General features: G+C 30.6%; 1 protein-coding gene across 1 annotated transcript; it reads left to right on the top strand.

Annotated features, from left to right (window-relative positions):
* Positions 1-14,904: 14,904 nt before the first annotated feature.
* Positions 14,905-22,205, top strand: LOC107862484 (plasma membrane ATPase 1). Its single transcript, XM_016708083.2, has 21 exons — positions 14,905-15,161; positions 15,360-15,479; positions 16,109-16,207; positions 16,296-16,433; positions 16,571-16,705; positions 16,796-16,975; positions 17,073-17,279; positions 17,375-17,494; positions 17,600-17,719; positions 17,801-17,923; positions 18,011-18,115; positions 18,334-18,478; positions 19,147-19,311; positions 19,425-19,663; positions 19,822-19,854; positions 19,961-20,042; positions 20,303-20,463; positions 20,894-21,079; positions 21,164-21,346; positions 21,432-21,610; positions 21,862-22,205. Exons 1-21 carry the CDS (start codon positions 15,108-15,110, stop codon positions 21,956-21,958), a joined length of 2,871 nt encoding a protein of 956 aa, XP_016563569.1. The 5' UTR covers positions 14,905-15,107; the 3' UTR covers positions 21,959-22,205.
* The last annotated feature ends 2,745 nt before the right edge of the window (positions 22,206-24,950 follow it).

Genomic DNA, 24,950 nt, shown 5'->3' with positions numbered 1-24,950 from the left:
ACCTTTAATTAAGAATATAAAGATCCTAACCATTCCATTTACTCAAAACTTTCATAATCAGCAGGGGTGGGCAAAAAACATAAACGAATATTTCAGGCAGAAAGTTGGAGGAGATCCGCTATCCGTTGCGTCAGATTTCTTGGACTTATACAGAATGTTAGTCTCTCAATTCAATTTTGTGACTTGTTCAGATTTCAAAAGTCAAATAAATTATTTTTTAACCACATTTATTTCATTTATCTGTCTATATAATGTTTCAGTGAGTAGTTCTATCCCTATTAAGCGAAGTCTATCGTCATATATTATCACTCAGTACGGGCCCAATATTATAAATATTTTTTAGCATTAAAATTTGGTATTGATGAGATATAAACATAAATATATAGTGAGTTAATTAAATATTATTAATTCTAATATATAAATGACTTATAATAATTAATTAGGGGTAATATAGTAAGAAAAATATTATTAATTGTAATATATAAATTACTTATAATAATTAATTAGGAAAAATATAGTAAATCAGGAAGCAATTCGGGGTAATATAGGCAGCCATGTCATCTATTTTTTAATTAAATATTATTAATTTTTTAATAAATAAATAACTTATAATAATTAATTAGGGATGATATAGTAAAACCAAGGTTAAAGCAGCTGAAACAAACGTCATAAATATCTATTTTTTAATTAAATATTATTAATTCTAATGTATAAATGACTTATAATAATTAATTAGGGGTAATATAATAAAAATATATTATTAATTCTAATATATCAATGACTTTTAATTTTAATAATTAATAAAGGGTAATATAGTAAATCATGGAGCAATTAGGAGTAAAATAGTAAATGACGAAGCAGTGGTCGAAACCAAATGATTTATAATAATTAATTAGGGGTAATATAGTAAAAAAAAATATTATTAATTCTAATATATAAATGTCTTATAACAATTAATTAGGGGTAATATAGTAAATTACGGAGCAATTAGGGGTAATATAGGCAGACATGTCATCTATTTTTAATTAAATATTATTAATTCTAATATATAAATGACTTATAATAATTAATTAGGGATAATATAATTAAAAAATATTATTAATTCTAATATATAAATAACTTATAATAATTAATTAGAGATAATATAGTAAATCACGGAGCAATTACCGGTAATATAGTAAATGATAGGGGGTATTATAGTAATCTATTTTTAATTAAATATTATTAATTTTTTAATACATAAATGACTAATAATAATTAATTAGGAATGATATAGTAAAATCACGGTTAAAGCAGCTGAAACAAACGTCATAAATATCTATTTTTTAATTAAATATTATTAATTATCATATATAAATTACTTATAATAATTAATTAGGTGTAATATAATAAAAAATATTATTAATTCTAATATATAAATGAGTTGTAATAATTAATTAGGGATAATATAGTAAATCACAAAGCAATTAGGGTGTAATATAGTAAATGATAGGGGTAATATAGTAAATGAGGAGGTGGTTGACTTATAATAATTAATTAGGGATAATATAATAATAAAAAAAATTATTAATTCTAATATATAAATGACTTATAATAATTAATTAGGAATAATATAATAAACTATGGACCAATTAGGTATAATATAGTAAATGATAGGGGTTAATATAGTAATCTATTTGTTTGAATTAAATATTATTAATTTTTTAATACATAAATGACGAAGCAGCTGATTTTTTAATTAAATATTATTAATTTTTAATACATAAATGAGTTATAATAATTAATTAGGAAGGATATAGTAAAATCACGGTTAAAGCAGCTGAAACAAACGTCATAAATATCTATTTTTTAATTAAATATTATTAATTATAATATATAAATGACTTCTAATAATTAATTAATTTTAATATATAAATGGGTTATAATAGTTAATTAGGAGTAATATAATAAATCATTGAACAGTTAGGTTTAATATAGACAGACATGTAATCTATTTTTTAATTAAATATTATTAATGTTTTAATACATAAATGACTTGTAATAATTAATTAGGGACGATATAGTAAAATCACGGTTAAAGCAATTGAAACAAACGTCATAAATATCTTTTTTTTAATTAAATATTATTAATTCTAATATATAAATGACTTATAATAATTAATTAGGGATAATATAGTAAATTACAGAGCAATTAAGGATAAAATGATAAATAATAAAGAGCTGATCGAAACCAGCTCTAAAAATATTATTAATTCTAATATATAAATGACTTATAATAATTAATTGGATGTAATATAATAAAAAAATATTATTAATTCTAATGTATAAATGACTTATAATAATTAATTATTGATAATATAGTAAATTACGGAGCAATTAAGGATAAAATGGTAAATAAAAAAGAGCTGGTCGAAACCAACTCTTCTATAATATAGAAAAAATATTATTAATTCTAATATATAAATGACTTATAATAACTAATTAGAGATAATATAGTAAATTATGAAACAATTAAAGATAAAATGGTAAATAATAAAGAGCTGGTCGAAATCAGCTCTAAAAATATTATTAATTTTAATATATAAATAACTTATAATAATTAAGTAGGAATAATATAATAAATTATAAAATAATTAAAGATAAAATGATAAATAAAAAAGAGCTATAATATAGAAATTCACGAAGTGAATCGGTAACTCAATTAAATACTTAGTTATGTATATATTATCTCAAAAGTATGTCGCTTTTTCATAGAAAATGAATAAAAAAGAAGTAGTATAACTTTTTTGACATAAGTAATTATTAGCCGATGGACCACACACGAAATCTACCCTATTATTCTAGGAATCAAACAATCAATCTCTAACTCCTCTATCCACTGCAGCAGCGTAGTCTAGAGGCGGATAAAGGATTCGAAGGGACGGAGTCACCTTCAATGAAGGGTGGTCAGATGCACATTCTTCATCAAAAAATTATATGGTGAATAAAGGCTAAATGTTAATCACAATAAGTGTATATTTAATTTTACACACTAATCTTAACATAACTAAGAATAAAATTTGCATATCCTTTGTTGAATTTCTGACTTCGCCACTGCTTATCAATTAAACTAATTAAATTATTTATTTTTTGATATATAAGACAATTAACCAATCAATTAATTAACAAAAACAATAATAAAATGACGCATGTTGCCCGATTTTAGTCAACAAAACTTCACAAAAAATAATTTTAAACATAAATGTTGCAAATCGGGATTGAACACAAAACCTATAAAACAATAATAAAATGATGTTTGTTGCCCTATTTTAGTCAACAAAGCTTCGAAAATAATTTTAAAAACAAATGTTGCAAACTGAGATTGAACACAAAACCTATGGACAACAAAAGTGTCACTTTGTCACTCACACTAGATAGTGCTTTATTATGGGTGACAGATTTAATATTTGACTATAGCAGTTTTAAAAAAATAAATGCTGCAAATTGAGATCGAACACACGACCTATGGGCAACAAAAGTAATACTTTGCCATTTGCATTAGATAGTGTTTAGATATTATGTGTTGCAGATTTAATATTTTACTATATCACTAATATATATATATATATATATATATATATACCTATATAAATAAAGTTTTTGTCGAAATTTGTGAGAGACATGCCACCCACACAGCAATGAATAGATCTGCCCTGACGTAGTCATTTATATAAACTCACTCATAGTGTCTTTTGGGTTATTATAAACTTAATTTGGATTTCCAAATAAAATAAGGTGAAAATGTGATAAAGAAAATCTCAAAGCTGAGTACAGGTGATGCTAGTCAGCTACTTGCCAACCAGAAAATAACACAAAAAAAGAAAAAGAAATCACAGCAGGAGGAAAAATCCACTGTATAAGGTGACGAAACAGTCACTTGCACTGCTTGATGGTCCAACACTATTAAATTTCGTAAAGAAGGCTTACCAATTTTTTTGGCTTCGCAAGGTATCTCCGCAGTTGATAGTCGTGAGACTAATTCTCAGTTACTCTATCAACGCATTAAGCGATAGAAAACTGACCACAGAGTTTGCTCCATTCGTCAGAAGGGGGGATCAAACCCCTGACCTCTTGATTAAAAAACATGACGCTGAACCACCATACCAATTCTAGTGGTTACAAGGCTTATCAATTATGAACTCATTCCACGTAGTGGTATAGCCACATATAATAAAAAAATTATCAGTAACACAATAATTATATTACTACATAGAATAAAAGATTATCTGTAATACATTAATTATATTACTACCTAAAACCTAATATATCAAATTTATTTATATTTATAACTTTGAATGTCCTTAGCGAAATATCCAACTTTGCACGTCCACTAGTGATGCCCAATAAGTGAGAAGTAAACGTCATATCTATTTCAGCTCAAGAAAATCAAACAACTGGTTACTTATTTTAGCTGAGTAGTATTATTTAATTAAAAAAAAAATTAGCGAGTAATATATTATTTTTTTTGTGTCTAATAAACTGTCTTCCTTGTTAAAATTAGATATTCTTTAACAGTTATCATTTCATAAAATCAAGATATAACTATTAATTTTTTCCTACCTTTACCTTTAATCATAAAATATGAAGAAATATCAATATATTATAAAAAAAAAAATGGTATTCAATAGAGAAGAGAAATAAATAAAAATAATTTTATCAATTAGCTGCTAATATATTTTTAAAAAAGAATGCAAACAAAAATAATGACAACTATTTAGGTACAAAGATATTATTTTTTTTATTACACCTAGCTGTTAAATGAGACATTGTGGAAGGTCCCATCACACACAAGGAGTAGTAGGGGTGTGTAAGAATTAAATCGACTGATAAATCGAACCGATAAAAATATTATTGGTTTATTATTATTGGGTTATTGGGCTAACAGTTTTATAAAAAAAATTATTGGGTTATTGGTTCGATTCGATTTTTTTTTATTGGGTTATTGGGTAAACCGGTAATCCAATAAGAATATATACATACATACATACATACATACACACACACACACACACACACACACACACATATATATATATATATATATATATATATATATATATATTATAATATATTAAAAGTGTGAAGACCCTTAAAAAAGTGATTTGAACTTTTTATTATTCATTAAAAGTCTTCGTAGTAGATAAAATTATCTTTTCACTTTTTTTTTCTAATTATTATATTATTATATTTAAATATTTAAAACGAATCCTACAATATATGGTAAAAAAAAATATATGAAAAATTAATATTGGTAAAAAAAAATTCCTTGTGTACTTGATAAAGAAATCCTAAAATATAAAGGGGAAAATATGCATAACAAAATGCACGGTTGTACACCAAAAATAGAAAATTATATTCTAGATAAAAGGGGAAACAAAAACTAAATCTAATAAAAACTTAGAAAGTTGGCCAAAAAAACAAAAGAAAAAAAGAAAAAAAAAATTAACATGCCTAATTTTAAGGGAATTTTGTTTAGCTTTTGAATCACTTAAACATTAGGATTCTTCAATTAATTAATTAATAATAGTTATCTTTCTTTATTTAGCTTTAGATGTTTTTCTCCAAAATTACCACATGTAGAGAAAAAATAGGTTTACATATAGAATTTTTTTTTATTAATATATATAAATTTTTATGTGATTTGAGGTAAGTTTTTAAAATTTTAGTATATTTTTGAAATTTATGATAAATAAATTATCTTGTATTCTTGATAAACAATTGCTCATTGAAAGTTTTTTGTTTTAAAAAAAAAATCGATGTATCTTATAATCGAAGGGGCAAATTTGCTTGTGATGTGAGGTGAGTTTTCTAATGCTTTAGCATGTTTTTGATATTTACAATCTTGACCGTAAATGCAGTTAAAGAGATAAATGTGTTTGTGATTTGAGGTAAGTTTTCTAAAACATTTAATATGTTCTTAAAATTTATAAAATAAATTATCATGTATTCTTGATAAACAATTGCTCATTGAGAAGCACTTTTTTGTGTGAATTTTTTATGTATCTTATAGTTGAAGTTATAAATTACTTGTGATTTGAGGTAATTTTTTAAAAATTTTAATATATTCTTGATGTTTAAAATCTTGATAGTATCTATGATTAAATAAATAAATTTGATTGTCATTAATTTGGAGTAAGTTTTCTAGAATTTTAATATATTCTTGAAGCTTACAATAAATAAATTATAACGTATTCTTGATAGACAATTGTTAATTAAAAAGTTTTTTTTGTGTGTATGAAATATTGATAGTCAGAGGCGGAGCTAGGATTTCAACGAAGGGGGTTCCATATTTAAAAAAAAACTTAGGATTTCAACTAAGGGAGTTCCATATTCAAATAAAACTTAGTCGAAGGGGGTTCAACACCTACTATAACCACATAAAAAATAATTTTAATCATGTATAAATAGTATATTTTTCCGTCGAAGAGGGTTCGGCCGAACCCCCGAACAGAAGGTTGGCTCTGCCCCTATATTTTAATATGTTTTTTATCTTTAAAAAAATAAATTATCTTGTATTTTGATAAAAAACTGCTAATTGAAAAGTTTTCTTTTAAGATTTTAGTTTGTTCTGAAAATTAAAAATAATAAGTTATCGTATATTCTAGATAGATATATAATTACTAAGATTCTTGTAAATTAAGACACATTATGTAAGTTTTTTGTTTACAACTAAGATTCAATTTTTTTTCATGTTAGTTACTACTATTTTTATTTTATGAGTATTTTCTTATCGGTTAAATAAAAAATCGAACCGTTAAAAGAGTAAAAATCGATAAACCAAAAATCGATAAAAAATATCTTATTGATTTAACATATTTAAAAATAAAAAATTGATAAACTAAACTGATAATATATAATATCGAATCGAACCGATAGATGCATATCCGGTGAGTAGAAATAATAGGGATTTATAAAAGTAGGAGTAATAATTTAATAAAATAGATAAAGTAGGAGGTGTTACGGATTGGTACGGAAGGTACCTTTGATTACGGAAGGTGACAAATATCATGTGATGTGGTTTCAATTTTTGAATTGGTATATACATATCCTTATTTCAAATCAAATTTCTATACATGTGTGGCCTTTGGTTGAGTCCAAAAGTCACCCAAAATTTATTTTACAGTCCCAAAACCATATAATATAATCTGATGTACGCTTTGTGTCTTCTCCCTCTTTTTCCCTTCCTTTCTTTCCACTTTTAGAAAATTATTCTTATTAGGCAACTCTAGTTTTTGGCTTCTCAATATCCTTATAGGAGTTGAAAATGAAAAGATTGGAGTAATACAGAAATGGTCATATTGTTTTTTAAAAAATCAACTCCTCTTATTGTTTGATGTATATATGCAGCTTCTTACTTCAAATTATAGGAAAAATGTGCGAAAAATATTTGTACTTAAGTGAATTTTGTAGTTATGCACCCTGAACTTTGTGGGGGTCCTATGACCCCTTAGACTATTTTTTACCGTATTTTACTGACATATATGTGCCCCTTATCATACAATTTTTTTCTTATGTGCTCAATGCGCGTGAAATATACACAATAGTCCAAGTGTCAAATATATGCAAGTTAAATTCGGTAAAAAATAGTTTAGGGAGTCATAGGACCCCGCAAAATTCAGGATGCATAGCTGCAAGTTTCACCAGAATATAAATATTTTTCGCACTTTTTTTCCCAAATTATACTCCACACAAAGTAATATTAATTGGTATATCGAGGGTTTGGGCACCTTTGGATGTGCAGATTTATATACTTTTGTTTAGGTTTTGCAATCTTTAGACGTAATTGACAGTGGTCTGATTAGTTCCTATTATTTAGTACCACCAATATATGAAATCATACAATATTGTGATATTATTTTATGTTAAGATGAATTAATTGACCAACCAACGGGTTATAGGGGTTGTATGATTGACTGATTGCGTACAAATTAAAACAATTTTGAATATAATTGGTTAAGATTTTGTTTTGCAATTTTGCAAGCTTTTGCTTTTTGTGATATATAATGCTTTGATGACGATATATCCCAATATTGAACAATCATCCTACCTGGCAAAGAGTGAAAAAAGTTAAGAAAAGAAACTAATATGGAAACGAAAAGATCAACTATCACATAAAGCTCCAATCATTCGCTTGTTTTCTATAAACTTTTTTTAATTAAATTAAAGATATAGTACATAACAATATAACATGCATTCCACATAATGTAGGGGTAACGAAAAAATGGTAGTATTAAATTAAATATTTGATAAGTATCTAATTAGTTACCACCAATCTTTTTAGCACTTAATCCAATTTCGTCCGTTTGGCAATCCATTTACCAACGGATTCAAGCAACTTACTAACCCTAACTTCATTCAAATGATTAAAACCCTTTGTGAAAAAAGATAGGAAATAATTTGGGAAAACAAAGAAAAATGCTTATATGATACAATTTTGAGGAGCAGTGGGGTATTTAGTAGGATATAATATGGAGAACATGTCATAGTAGTTACATGAAATAATATCACGACTTTCCCCCCACTAATTATCATGCACTAAATGCCCTCTTCAATATAATGTTCTCAATCTAATGCGCTCATTTCTTATGATTTTTTTTTTTCTTGCACTTGATTGTTATAAGTATATACTGGTGTATGACTAACTCATACACATTTCTCCATCAGGTAATTAAATAATATTTTATGAACTATTCTAATTAAGAGTCACGAACAGACGCTAACACACCTAAAAACGGGGAGAAAAATAATCATGAGATTCGTCCGTATCGATATGCTAATACTTAATTACCCAATAAAATATTATGCTACTCCCTTCGCCGTCTCAAATAACTATCTGCCGTAATTTCTAAAAGTTGTCTCGAATTATTAGTCATTTTATATTAATTACTCTAATTTTTCATTTTACTCTTAGTAGTAATTGCTCTTAAAACTACAAAAATATGTACTTTAATTACGCAGAGATGACACATAAATAGAGTATACATTCGATGAAGAGAAATTATATTGGAAGACATAAATAAGGATAAGACAATCAAAATATCTCCTAATTAATATTTTTTAAAAGAACATGTTATTAAAGAACACGATAAATAATTTAGGACGAAGGAAGTATGATAATATATAATTCTTACTTATGTAGCCTTCAAACAGAACTGAACATTTTTTTTTCATCTTTTAGTTACACACGAGGCATGTCAAATAAATTAAGGAAATGTGGCTCAAAATTACAAGTTATTAGGTAATACAACCACAAATAGTAGGTAAGACATGATTAAAAAAAACACTACTACTTAAGACAGAATAGTCACTGGTAGGTAATGTACTGGTTGAGTAGGATAAGAAAATTAAAATGAGAAAAGAAAGAGTGAAGAAATTAAATAATTTATTTAGATAGTGAAAGCAAGATTTGAGGAAAGCAAAGTTAGCATTATTATCATGACTTTTTCATGCCCATTTTGCAATCAAATACTAAAAGCCAACTTTTCTTGCTCAGAGAAAAAGAAAGCAGAGGAATAAAGAGTAAAAGTAAACCAAGCTACCTTATACACTTTATCAGTTTTAAAATAACAAGTGTCAGTTGTAGTTCATTTCACGCTATTAAGAAATTGATAAATAAAAGTTACGTCTAATTTATTAAAGAGTTAAGCATTCAGTTTCCCCTCAAATTATGATCAGAGTTGTTACGACACACTCCAACTTCACATGAGTCCTATTACCCTTAAACTCAATTTTAACAATTTTTTATCACTCTTTTATGCTGTCATCACACTTTTGTTACCTAAAATAGATTCCACATCAAATTTATCACGTCAGCTAAAAAGGTGTCACATCAGCTAAAAAGAACGACAAAAATGCACTAAAATCGAGTTCAGGGGATAATAGGACCCTTGTGAAAGAGTGTGTAGTAGCAAATTTGGTCATAATTTAGGGGTACTAGATACTTTACTCTTTATTAAATTATCTTATTCGTTAGATTTTTATTTTTATTTTTGAAAATTAAACACTAAAAAAGGTACTGGTTCTTTGATACAAGAATATAATGAAAAATAATAATTTTTTTTTTATTTTAAGTTTCTACAACTTTAATTATTGAGATTTCTTCTATCTGTTGCTAAAATGATAGTACTCCATTATTTATGTTTGGGACGAAAGTAGTACTACATAGATCCAGTGTTTCTCCCACTGATCCATTTTGTAGATATGTCATAAGCTTTTAGTATCTGGACCATAAAGGTAGATATAAAAGGTGGCATGCCTAGGAAAAGAGATATACTGATGCATGCATCTTGATTCTCTGGCATTATTATTGTGACCGACTAAAACACTGTTAACTTGTCCACACTATCTTCGTTTCAAAATATTTGTCATTCTGCTATAATATATATATATATATACTATGAAAGAGAGTTGCTCAAATTATAAGCACTTCTAACCCTATGTTTATGAGTTTGAATTATCAAGGGATCAAAAAAGACAGAAGCTCTTAAGAAGAAGTAAAAAGAAAATAGAAAATATTTATTATTTTAGAAGTTTAAATAAAATTAATTATTCTTTTAATTTGATCCTTGATAATTGCTTTACTAAAGACGAAAACACCTTATATATTTATGAGACATAAGTAGAATAAATATTTAGTAAAAAGAGGTAATTTCTTAAGACACATAGATAAAAGTAAAATACTAAAACACTCATTTTAATTAATGTTTTCTTATAGATAGAGACGGCTCTACCCTTTTGAAAAAAAAGAGACCATCTTAAGTCTCAAATTTGAGGGCCTCATTTTTTTTTAGTAATAATAGATTTTAATTATTGAAAAATAATTTTTTTATATATATAAAATAAAAGAATTGTTAAAGTTTGATATACAAAAAATAAAACAGATTTTATAAAAATCAAATACATTGGACATATTACTAACTAACAGAGAATTATTAGAAGAGGTGAGTATATATATTAAATAGACTTCATTTAAAAAATAATCAAGCTTAAGGCCTTCATTTGATTTTGATGTCTTAAGCCACAATCGGACTTGAACCGTTCTTGCTTATAGAGCATGTAAATGAAAAATACGAAGAACATTTTCAAGGTAGGAGCAGCTCCAACATGTTGCATGCGAGTCCCCACGAACTCAATAACGTTCACTCAAACCTCATAAATTTGACTATAAACTCAATTATTGATTTATTGTTATAAATTAAAATAATTGTGTAAATAGATTTTTCAATATCAATTAATGCATAAAATTTAAATTCAATTATGAATCAAGAATTTAAATTCGATGGATTCAACTTTTAAACTTCTCAATACAACAACAACATACCCAGTGCATTTCTACAAAGTGAGGTCTGGGAGGATAAAGTGTAGGCATTCCAAACCACTACGTCAGATGAAGTAGAGGGGATATTTCAGATAAACCCATGACTAAGGACAGATAACAGAGCACACAACAAAAATGAGATAACACACTGTTAGATGATAATGAAAACAAGACACTCACAAGGTAAAACTGTAAAGTCTTTAGTCGAAATCGAAGACAACATCAAAACACCACGAACAAGCAACTACAAGTGTAGATAAAAACAAAAGCACTCTTACTTATTATTACGGACGAACTCTTACCACTAACCCTCTACCATAATCCGCATCCTCCACACCTTCCCATTAAGGGTCATGTCCTCTGTAAGGTATAACTGCTTCATATCATGTTTAATCACTTCCCTCCAAATATTTCTTTGCCCTACCTCTATCCCGCCTAAATTATCCATAGCCAACCTCTCACACTTTCGAACTGAAGCATCCGTGTCCCTCCTCATGACATGTCCAAACCATCGCAACCTCACTTTCCCGATCTTGTCCTCTACTGAAGCCACTCTCACCTTTTCTGAAATGATTTTATTTCTAACCTTATCATTCTTGATAAGTCCATATATTAATCGCAATATCCTCATCTCCGCCACCTTCAACTTTTTTAACGAATTTAAAATTTAATATATTATAAAACATTTAGTAAGCATACACTATCATGTATCTATGTTGATGAAATAAAAAAATATTAGTTTCGTGAACCATTATACACCCTCCACCCACCACTGGTCCAACATAGATGACAAAATCTTAGGAAAGGAACATGTTAATTAATTTCTTTGACAAAAATACAATTGTTTGACATCACGCAATTAGAAAATTTCAAACAATAGTATTTCAATTCTCATTTCTGACAAATCTCATCTCTGTTGTTTCGAATTGTCAGTAAGCAGAGGACTAGAATATCCTTTGCTTCTTTTAAATTAAATAAAATATATATGATGAATAAATAAAGGGAGCTTATATATTAAAATATATTTGTGATAATAATTATCTCGTAAATAAACCACCTAGGGAGTGAAATTAATTTTTGGGAACAAACCAAGTAGATGAAACATACAGTGAAAACTTGAATAGGTACATCCATGATCAAAGCATATTCAAGATTGAGAATTTAAAATGTTGATCAATACTATAGTTGTTGTTCACCTACCATCAGCAAGATTTGCATTAACAATTAATATGAAATTTTTATGAGAGACCTTATTAATAATTACATGCTTTCTTGTTTCTTTTGTTTTTGCATTTGTACGCAAATACACACAACTGTATTTTTAATTAATTTTTATGTGTTTTTGTCATATATGATATGGAAAAGATTTAGAAGGGTGCTAAACAGGTTTGTTAGATTTGTTGATATTGTTTCAATAGAATAATGATTGAGGGTTACTTTTTATGACTTATTTGAAGTAGTTTTAGATGTTGAGATTTGAAAAGTAAAATTATGTATTTTTTTACCAAAAAATTATAGATATATGAATGAAATTCCAGTCAATTTTAACATTTGTATCAGTTTTGTATGACTGAGCGCGTTCGTATATTAAAAAAAAGTAAAATGATGTTGAACATATTTAATAGATTTGTCATTATTTTGACAAATTAATGATTGATGTTTGTTCCATGAGTTCATTTCTTAATTTTAGCCTATCTAGAGTAGCTTTTAGATGTTGAATTGTTGAAATTTGAAAAATAAAAAATTGACACAAAACAATAGATAATATCAAAAATTGAAGAATAAAAAATTACAAAATTAATTCTACGACTATTAGTTAGGACAACAAGATAGTGTACTCGTATGTATGTATTAGAATAGATGTACTCCTACCCATAGGAGTGTGAATCGGTCGGTTCGATTTTATATATTATCAGTTCGGTTTATCGATTTTCGATTTTTAAATATGCTAAACCAATAACCAAATCAATAAGATATTTTTTATCAGTTTTCGCTTTATCGATTTTTAGTCTTTAACGGTTCGGTTTTCGGTTTAACCGATAAGAAAATATTTATAAAATAGAAATAATAGGAACTAACATGAAAAAAAATCAAATTTTTGTTGCAATAAAAAATCCTATATAATGTGTTTTAATTTACAAGAATCTTCAAGTTTAAACTAAATGTTGTTAGGAGAAATTAAAAGTTTGTATAATTAAAATAATAGGTTTGTTAATTGATAGAAATTAAAGAGAAATTAAGAGAAATATATAATAAGTCATACATACACACACACATATATATATGTATATATTCTTATTGGATTATCGGTTTACCTAATAACCCAATAAAAAAAATCAAATCGAACTAATAACCTAATATTTTTTTTTATAAAAACCATTAACAAACTGTTAATCCAATAACCCAATAACAATAAATCAATAACATTTTTATTGGTTCGATTTATCAGTCGGTTCGATTTTTACATACTCCTACCTACCTACTAACCTTCTATTATATAACTCGTGTCCTCCACGCTTATCTAATATTACGTCATCAATAAGTTTGTTTCAAGATACGTAAACTTATACAAAAAAATACAAAACAAACATAAAATCATCCGTGTGCAAATTGCAATTAGCTCACTTTCATTACAACAACAATAAACTTAGTGAATTCCCACATAATGAGGTTTGAGGAGGGTAAGATGTACCAATTAGTTCACTTTCATTCATGACCAAAAATCTTACAAATCAAATATCAACAATAATATCAAATTTGGACCACCATATTTATATATAGATTTTTTTTGAAAAAAATATGGATGGACTAATGGAGTAGAAAATAGTTGGCTCGAGGCCCATGACTCCACGAGCAGGCGTGCCGTTTATTTCGTTTACCACACCCTAAGATTTCGTTACTACTCTCTCCGTTCTAAATTGAGATGATATATTGATTTAAAAAAAAAAATTAATAATATACCTAATTTATCATAGTATCCTATTAAATGATGTTTATAATTTAATTTGAAGAAAAAAATAATTAATACAAAAGATAAAATATGAAGAAAAAAATTTGTCTTGTTTTGATTAGTGAAAAAAGATAAGTAAAATAAGATGTCAAATTAGGAAATTTGAGAGGGAGAGAATAATAAATATGAAATAAACAAAACAACTTAAAACTAAGCACTTCCCTGATTTTTATAAATTTCTTATCAGATGCTCGATATTGATTTAGTTTAGCATAAGATTTAAATTCGAAATTTTTGATTAAAGATTAAAAAAAATATTAATCACTTCATTCAATCTTTAATTGTATATCAAATTTATCTAAATGCGTGACACTATTCTAATTTTACGAGTTAAAAGAAAACTTATTTATCATAATTTTTTATTTAACTTTTAAATTAAACTATTATTTATTGAGATTTTAATAATTTTTAAATAATTCGTTAATGCAAAAATTTTTATCGTGAATGCAAAAATTTTTATATTAAAAGTTAGATGAAAATTAAATTAGGAGTTGGAACGTGGGAGAAATACAAGGTATCTGTAACTGTTTACTACTCTTCAACTAGTAGTTATGGACTTATGGGTGACCCTTTTGGCTCTTTATATAATCTTTACTATAAAATCCAAAACCTTTTTGTTCTGGGCTACTCCTCTTTCTTCCCAACATCACCTAATTTTATTGCTTTACAGAATTCTATATATGTTGTTTCTGATCTGACACTGTTGTTGATAAAAAGATAAAAGAACAAGTTTTAAAGAAGATGGGTGAGAAACCTGAAGTGCTGGATGCTGTCTTGAAGGAGACTGTTGATCTGGTAACTGTTTCAAGAATGAATTTTTCTTGTTGGGAAGTTGCTATTTTTGTTTCTTGAAAGTTTTTTCATGGGTTTCAAGAATGTTTTTTTTGGGTTCTTGAAAGTTGTTTCATTGGTTTAGGGATGATTTTTTTTTTTCTGTGGGAAGTTGTTATTTTTGTTTCTCGAAGGTTTTTTGATGGGGTTTTTTGTTTGCAGGAAAACATACCAATTGAGGAAGTTTTTGAGAATCTGAGATGTACCAAAGAGGGACTTACGGCTACTGCTGCACAAGAGAGGTTGTCCATTTTTGGTTACAACAAGCTCGAGGAGAAGAAGGTGTTGTTTACTTATTTTTTGCTAAATTTTCAGTAAATCTGCTTGATGAATTTTGTTTTCATGCTTTCATTGGCATCTAATAGTTTTTTTCCTTAAAAAAAGTGTGTCTGTGTCAATTTTTGCTCATTGATAGCTTTAGTTCCTGAAATTTTTCCTTAAAAAAAGTGTGTCTGTGTCAATTTTTGCTCATTGATAGCTTTAGTTCCTGAAATAGGAGAAGGGTTTTGATTTATGGTGTTTGTTACCTAATAAAGCTGGACTATAATAAAGGCTTACCGTGTGGACGAATTGCTCGTGGGAATCTTAGTAGCCCAGTTGGTCGGTTGCCTGAACTTTCACCTTGTTGGTGAGGTTTGAGTCCCGACCTTCTAATCCCCTCCCCCATTTTCCCTTCCCTATTACCAATTTTCAAAAAAAAAAAAAAAAAAAGAAATAAAGAAAGTGTTCCTACTTAGTGCGGGCTAGTGGGAAGGTGGGTGTATATGTACGCAGCATAGAGGCTGTTTCTTGATTCCATGCCTTGAAATCATTCTACAGGGAGCAAAAGGGTGGGGGTGGGGGGACTCTATCAAAGCTGAACTGTGCCTGGTGTTAAAGGAACTGAGTAATTCTTTGTTTCTGTATTTCAGGAGAGCAAATTCTTGAAATTTTTGGGATTTATGTGGAACCCTCTATCATGGGTTATGGAGGCTGCTGCTATCATGGCAATTGCTCTTGCAAATGGAGGAGTAAGAACTTACATTCAGAATTGCCATTCTATTTAATGTTTTTACTGGTTCGCGTAAACTCAGTGCAAGAATATGTGGACTCTTGTAGGGAAAGCCACCGGACTGGCAGGATTTTGTTGGTATCATCACATTGCTCATAATCAACTCAACAATTAGTTTTATCGAGGAGAACAATGCTGGCAATGCAGCAGCTGCGCTGATGGCTCGACTTGCTCCAAAAGCCAAGGTACTAGACCTAATATCTTTCTCCTGTTGTCATTTGACTGCAAATTGACCTTGTTGACTTTCAAAGAGAAATTCATGAATATATCTAGCTAGTGTTTGTCCTGAATTATTTGAGTGTTTGCACTTGTCTTTGTGGAGGTTCTTCGAGATGGAAAATGGGACGAGGAAGATGCTTCTGTTCTTGTGCCTGGGGACATAATCAGTATTAAACTGGGAGATATCATTCCAGCTGATGCTCGTCTTCTCGAAGGTGATCCACTCAAAATTGATCAGGTGATTAAATTTTATGATTGCATGGAGTATCTCTGCATTTAATCTACCATTTTCCTGACAATGCCACTATACTTGTCTCTCAACTTGCAGTCTGCTTTGACTGGTGAATCTCTTCCTGTAACAAAAGGTCCGGGAGATGGTGTCTACTCTGGTTCCACTTGTAAGCAGGGAGAGATTGAAGCTGTTGTGATTGCTACAGGGGTTCATACATTTTTTGGGAAGGCAGCTCACCTTGTTGACAGTACAAACCAAGTGGGACACTTTCAGAAGGCAAGTAGAGTCTTTACTCTGCTATCTGATGCAAATGATCTTGATTATCTGACTTTTATGAAATCTTACATTACAAAATGATTATGGTTATCATCAGGTTTTGACTGCTATAGGAAACTTCTGCATCTGTTCAATTGCAGTAGGGATGATAATAGAGATTATTGTGATGTACCCTATCCAACATCGCAAATACCGTCCTGGGATAGACAATCTTCTTGTGCTTCTCATCGGTGGGATTCCAATTGCCATGCCAACTGTTCTTTCGGTCACGATGGCAATCGGTGCTCATCGTCTTGCTCAACAGGTCTGTTGATATTATCCAGCTCTTGAATTTTTGAGCTATTTTTCTGGTGAACTTCAGCTTATGAATGCTTATTTTGATCAATTTTAACTATATAGGGGGCCATTACGAAAAGAATGACAGCTATAGAGGAGATGGCTGGCATGGATGTTTTGTGCAGCGACAAGACAGGTACCCTAACACTGAACAAGCTGACTGTTGACAAAGCCCTTATTGAGGTGAGGATAAAAGAGTTCAGTCCACTGTGTGATTGCATGCATCGTATACTTATTCCACTTATAGAACTGTGATTTCTCTTTTTTGTTTCTTCTGTAATTGTTCAGGTATTTGCCAAAGATGTTGATGCGGACACTGTAGTTCTAATGGCAGCTCGAGCCTCTCGAATAGAGAACCAGGATGCAATTGATACTGCTATTGTTGGGATGTTGGCTGATCCAAAGGAGGTAATTTTACTGTTATCTGACCTTATGATTAATGTGCGCACTCCAGCTGGGAGATTTTTCTAAGAGTTGCCATTAATCCAGGCACGTGCTGGTATCCGTGAAATACATTTCCTTCCTTTCAATCCAACTGATAAACGAACAGCACTTACTTATCTCGACGGTGAGGGAAAAATGCATAGAGTCAGCAAAGGTGCACCAGAGCAGGTACTTTAGTTATCACACAGTGCAGTCCTTCTTTGTCTTTTTAACCTTTGTTTACATTTCTAATCCACCGCTGCAATATGTATTCAGATTCTAAATCTTGCACACAACAAGTCAGATATAGAACGTAAAGTTCATGCAGTGATTGATAAGTTTGCTGAGCGGGGCTTGCGCTCGCTTGGTGTGGCATATCAGGTATTTTTCATTTTCTTTTATCATTTCCAGAACTCATGACGTTATATATACGTTGAATAGACCAAATCCACAGCTTTGGGTTATAATGGAATAATCCTTGCAGTAGAAGAGACTAGTGATCAGTTCTCTTTATGCCCATGTCCTATGCTTGTGGCAAACAAAAGGTTTTATGACTTTATCTGTTTGATTATGCATATTCGTTCTAATTTTCCATGCAGGAAGTTCCGGTGGGAAGAAAGGAGAGCGCTGGGGGCCCATGGCAGTTCGTTGGTCTCCTCCCTTTGTTTGATCCTCCCAGGCACGACAGTGCTGATACTATAAGGAGGGCTTTAAACCTTGGAGTAAATGTCAAAATGATCACAGGTATTACTATTACACAATCCCATTCAATGAGTTGAGATGTTTTCTGCAAATTGAATGCATATTGTGTTGGCAGCTGATGTTGACGGCTGTGAATTCTTACTGTCCTTCCCCGCGGGGGTGGGGGGGTGGGGTGGGGTGGCTAGAGAGAGAGTTAGAGAAAATTGTCTGTTGGATGAGACGAGAATTCTGAATTGTCACTAAATTAAGATGGTACTGAACTTCTACGAATCCTTGGTTGAATAGTTTGATTGACAGAGTTGGGTCTATAGATACTACTCCTGATTCCTCCTTGGGGAAGTGAAATGCTGACTTTGCTGTCTTTTATTTTTACGTTATTCTATTTTGGGTGAGGAGTGAGGACAATGGGTAGGAATTGGATTGATGGAGTAGGCACTGCTCTGTCTGTGGGCTGCTTGAAGTTGTAATAATGCTACCTGTGTCTTACCATTTTGTTTTAATATATTAATAAGAATCTCTTCAATCTCTTGTTGTTTGAAATTTGGACACTAATAATTTGGACACTAACCTGTATTTTCTTTATATTGTTTTCCATTGTGGAAATTCTGAGATTTAAATAATTGGAAGGGGTTGTGCATCTTAGTGCATCACTTAAAGAAGTTTGGCGTGATTATTTGGTGCTTAATGGTTTAGCGTTTGTACTTTTCCAGGAGATCAACTGGCAATTGGAAAAGAAACTGGGCGCCGCCTGGGAATGGGTACGAATATGTATCCTTCATCTGCTCTATTGGGACAGACGAAAGATGAATCAATTTCTGCTTTGCCAATTGATGAACTTATAGAGAAGGCTGATGGTTTTGCTGGTGTCTTCCCTGGTATTTATTTTTTGAATGACTCTTTTGCTCATGTAGCTGTGCTTCTTCGTATAGAACTTTGGTTATGAGAGATGATTGGCCTTTGCTGATACTTTGTCGTGTCATTGGTATAGAGCACAAATACGAGATAGTAAAACGCTTGCAAGCTAGGAAACATATCTGTGGTATGACTGGTGATGGAGTCAATGATGCTCCTGCTTTAAAGAAAGCTGATATTGGGATTGCTGTTGATGATGCCACTGATGCGGCTCGTAGTGCTTCTGATATTGTCCTTACTGAACCTGGTCTTAGTGTCATAATTAGTGCTGTTTTGACCAGTCGAGCTATCTTTCAAAGGATGAAAAATTACACGGTATTCTTTTTTCTTTTTGGGGTTTTATAGAAGTGTAAGATAAAGATTTTATTTCCAGGACAATGCCTTCAATTCTTAAATGAGTTTTAATGCTTTTAATCTCTCCCTGTGTTATGATATTTATAACTCATCCGATTGTGTATATTTTGCTTTGGCAGATATATGCTGTGTCCATCACAATCCGTATTGTGGTAAGTTATTTGCAACTGCTTCATTCTTTTATCTCGTCTATCTTATGTTTCAGGGGCAAACATATCTTGTGCCTTTTTCATCCTTTTCTTTCATTCAATGTCGCAGCTTGGTTTTATGCTGCTGGCTTTGATCTGGGAGTTTGACTTTCCGCCTTTCATGGTGCTTATCATTGCAATTCTTAATGATGGTTAGTCTTTTCACCAACAGAATTATATCTTGATACTTAAGCCTTTCAAGTCCTTCATATCGACCTCTACTGTGGGATGTTATTAGAAGTATAGGTTAAGTTTAAATCTGAAATATTATTAGCCTACTTTTGGTGTGGTCGTGTCTTCCAATGTGTACAGCACCTCTCTGGTAATACTCAATCAAGTATCACTTTTATTTTCTGCTTAAGTCTTTACTCAGTGTTCTTGACATCTAACCACCAAACATTGACAATATCAGGTACCATTATGACGATATCAAAGGATAGGGTCAAACCATCTCCACTGCCTGATAGCTGGAAACTGGCTGAGATTTTTACTACTGGAGTTGTTCTTGGTGGCTACTTGGCAATGATGACGGTCATTTTCTTTTGGGCAGCATACAAAACAGATTTCTTCCCGGTGAGCCCACCTCTATATCCGATACATTAAAATTTCTGTCAAGGATGGTGTGGTTGCCGGCCTTCCCAATTGCTGACTACAAATTTAGTTGCCCTATTAGTTGTTTAAGAATGGACACATTTTAATAAGAGAGATGCTGATGACCTTACAAGTATATGCAAATAGGCCGTATATCTCTGGTCTAATTTAACGAAGTGTATGAAGGATAATAAAAGCAATCTGCTAACATACACCCACACATTTACTGGCCGTTTTTATCTTCTGAACAATAACATATATCTTTGATTTCATTCTCACCCGTGCTGTGTACCTTTTCCTTATGATAAACAAAATCTTGTATTTGCTGTTTGGAATATTGAGATGTTGAAGTAGGGCATTAATGTTGGGCAACTTTTAGTTTCATATCTAACTTAATTGGTTGTATTTCTAGCGAGTCTTTGGGGTATCGACACTTGAGAAAACAGCAACTGATGATTTTAGGAAGCTCGCCTCTGCAATATACCTTCAAGTAAGCACCATCAGTCAGGCCCTGATATTTGTTACAAGATCTCGAAGTTGGTCATTTGTGGAGCGTCCTGGGTTGTTGCTAGTGGTTGCGTTTCTCATTGCTCAACTGGTGAGCCATTTGGTGTTTTCTCATTCTCTTAAAGTTCCCTCAACTTCATGGATCATCTAATATCCTTGAACTAATTATGCACAGGTTGCCACCTTGATTGCTGTTTATGCAAATTGGAGCTTTGCTGCAATTGAAGGAATTGGCTGGGGTTGGGCTGGAGTTATCTGGCTTTACAATATTGTGTTCTATATCCCACTTGATTTGATCAAGTTCCTCATCCGTTATGCTCTCAGTGGGAAGGCCTGGGATCTTGTTCTTGAGAATAGGGTATGAATTGGGAAGAATAGAGAGATTCTTTAAGAATCATTTCCGCTCCTATTCCTATTGTTATCTGATGATCTCTTCTCTGCAGATTGCCTTCACCCGTAAGAAGGATTTTGGAAAAGAACAGCGAGAGCTTCAATGGGCACATGCACAGAGAACCCTTCATGGGCTCCAAGTTCCAGACCCCAAAATATTTAGCGAAACTACCAATTTCAACGAGCTTAACCAGTTGGCTGAGGAAGCGAAGAGGAGAGCTGAAATTGCTAGGTTAGTATGTCATTTGAAATGCTCTCTTTTTGTCATCAGGAGCATAATGGATCAGTATAATTCTCATTTCCCTTGAGTGATAAATCGTAACTGAATGCAGACTGGGAATTGCATTTGTTGGCATTCCCTTTTATACCTATAGCCATCTTAGATAATTGCATCCGAGTCATTGCATAACTATGCTCTTAATAAAGTTTCTTAGTATGCTGAACAGTATTCTAAATCCACAAAGCTGTAATTTTCATTTGCAGGCTACGCGAGTTGCATACTCTGAAAGGTCATGTTGAATCAGTGGTGAAGTTGAAGGGTCTTGACATTGAGACAATTCAGCAGGCATACACCGTTTAATCAGTGGTGTAATAGTGCTGGTGTTGTGATGGGAGCAAAGACATCAAAATGTTATACTGAGTTACCTTTGACAAAACATGTTCATAGTAGTGCCTCATAGATTAGTGGAGTAATATTTTTGAAATCCTTATTTTTCCGTTTCCTGTCTTCATGTCCCATAGCTCTTGTAGATGTAGTTGCTACCCGGAATGGTGAACATGAAGTTATGTTAGCAGTCTTCTTCTATCATATGGTTTTGCAGCCACTATATGTTGTACTTGTTTCCTTTCTCTTCTTGGCTTCATATTACAGTCAAGAGCATCGTGTCAACTGTCCATTGCTTTTGTTGCCTTTCATCCTTCAGCTTGATGTTAGTGCTCTCAGCTATGTTTTTCTTTTCATAGTATTTTTAATTAACGTTAAACATTATTATATGCCCCGTGAGATGCTTCTCGAAGTCGAGGTGCACGAAATGTTGGTCTGTTGGAGGCTAGTGAACGTGTAGGTTTGATTATTTGTGCGAATGAAATAAAATTAGTCCCACGCTGCTTCTGGAAAGGGTCATATTTGCCCCTCTACTATTAGAAAAAGGCCGTGTTAACCCCCCCCTCTGTCATACTTTTTGAACAAATTTGTCCTTAGCATCCAACATTGGACTGTCTTTAGTCTCGTTTTCTCTTCAATATGTTTTGTTATTTGGCCTTCGGTATTTATGTATTTAATGGTAGTATATTTTCAATATGTTTGTGAGTAAAATCATGAGTAAACTCCCTATATGGTCATCCATGTTTGAGAAATTGCTTAGAAATATCATTTTTGTTTTATTTAGGACAAGAATATCATCCAACTTTTTCTATTTTCCTTAAAATATACTTAACACCTCAAAAACCTCCTCTCTCCTACTTGGAATGCCATGTCATTATTTTTTTTTTCGATAAATAGATCTATTTAACTTATCAAACTTATTTAACTAAAGTTTTATCCTAATTTTTTTTTTTTTTTTAAAATTACGTATGATATGCTAATCATTGAAAATTAATTTAATTACACCAAAAACTTGAATTATTTTATTTGATATGTATTTTTCAAAGTTTCTTTTATTTATTAATTTATTTCACCACTTCAACAACAACCCCAGTGTATTCCCACAGCGTGGGATCTGGGGAGGGTAAGACGTACGCAGTCCATACTGCGTAGAGAGCCTGTTTTTGATAGACTCCCAGTTCAAGATGAAGGATAGTAAATAAGGGGATGGATGACATAACCAAAATAAAGAATAAGAAATAATAAAATAAAATCAAAGAAATATGAGATACGGGAAATAAGAGCAACACGGAATAAGAAAAATAAGAATTAAGAAATAAGAAATAGGACACCCACCTAGTAGTAACATACAATCACATACCAAAGACACCTATGTACCTATGATTACTAAATTGACTACATAAGAACTGTCCTGACTGTTTGCTACAACCCACACACTAACACTAGCCTTCTACCCTTATCTTTGACCTCCACACCTTCCTATCTAGGGTCATGTCCTCAGTAAGCTGAAGCTGCTCCATGTTATGTCTAATCACCTCCTTCCAATATTTCTTCGGCCTACCTCTACTCCTCCAGAAGCCATCCAACGCTAGCCTGTCACACCTACAAACCGGGGCATCCGTGCCCCTCCTCATCACTTGCCCAAACCATCTCAGCTTTCCTTCCCGCATCTTGTCCTCCACAGAAGCCACTTCCACCTTCTCCCGGATAATCTCATTCCTTACTCTGTCCCTTCTAGTAAGCCCACACATCCAACGCAACATTTTCATTTCCACCACTTTCAATTTCTAGATGTGAACGTGCTTAACCGGCCAACACTCTGCTCCATATAACATGTCCGGACGAACTGCCACTCTATAGAATTTGCCTTTAAGCTTAAGGGCACCTTCTTATCGCACAACACTCCCGAGGGCCGAGGCGAGCCTCCACTTCATCCATCCTGCTCTTAATAATATTTAAAACTCAAGTACTTATGAAAATTGATACTCATTTAATTTTTTTGTTATTTATTTTATATATTAAAGATTCTTAAAATGCAAAATAAATAAAAACGACAGATTTCATTGTTTAGACATTAAATTTATTATTTATATGAGAATAAAAGAATAAAATCTACTTTTTTGGATTATACAAAAGAATTTTTGGATTAATATAATCCAAAGATATTATATTACCTTCAAATATAGAGTAATAGAGAATAAAAGAATATAATTTATTATTTAAAAGCATTGATGGCAGATCTACGGTATTTTTTGTTGTCAAATAAAATTCAATAAGAAAATTTTAATATGTATTGTTTCCTAAAAAAATTAATTTGGACATACATTACTTGCAACTTTTTATGCAAGGTAATTTTTTATAAATATATAGTGAAAAGATGATTTTTTTTTCTTGTAGATTTTTTACAAGTAATTTCCCATAAATAAATCAAGTAAATCCATAAGATAAGACATAAAAATTTTGAAAAAAAAATATTATTTTTAATTTAGTTTATTCACTTTTTTTTGTGATCATTATATTTATATTTTACTTTATTATACAATTAAACACTAATTTATATTCGTACTTCATTCTAAATTCATCAAAAGCAAAGAATAATTGATTGAGTAATATTTTAAAAATACATTTGTAATAGTACTGAAGAAGGTATCATTTTTGTTAATATTTCTTAAAAAATTTAATTTGTTTCAAGACTACATAATTTTTCTTTCCTTCAAAAAAGAAGACTTAATTCTTTTATTCTCATATAAATAACAAACTTAATGTCTAAAATATGAAATCCATCATTTTATTTCTTTTACATTCTAAGAATTTTTAGTATATAAAATAAAATGACAAAAAAAATTATTGTATCAATTCGTACAAGTACTTGTATTTTAAAATTATTATTAAGTGGTGAATCAAATAAGTAAATAAAAGAAATTTTGAATACTACATATTAAATAAAATAACTCAAGCTTTTGATGTA

Source organism: Capsicum annuum, chromosome 3 (genome assembly GCF_002878395.1).
Source record: "Capsicum annuum cultivar UCD-10X-F1 chromosome 3, UCD10Xv1.1, whole genome shotgun sequence".
In the NCBI taxonomy this organism is placed as follows: Eukaryota; Viridiplantae; Streptophyta; class Magnoliopsida; order Solanales; family Solanaceae; genus Capsicum; species Capsicum annuum.
Note: the sequence above shows the minus strand (reverse complement) of the source record. Positions and strands in the feature narration are given on the sequence as shown.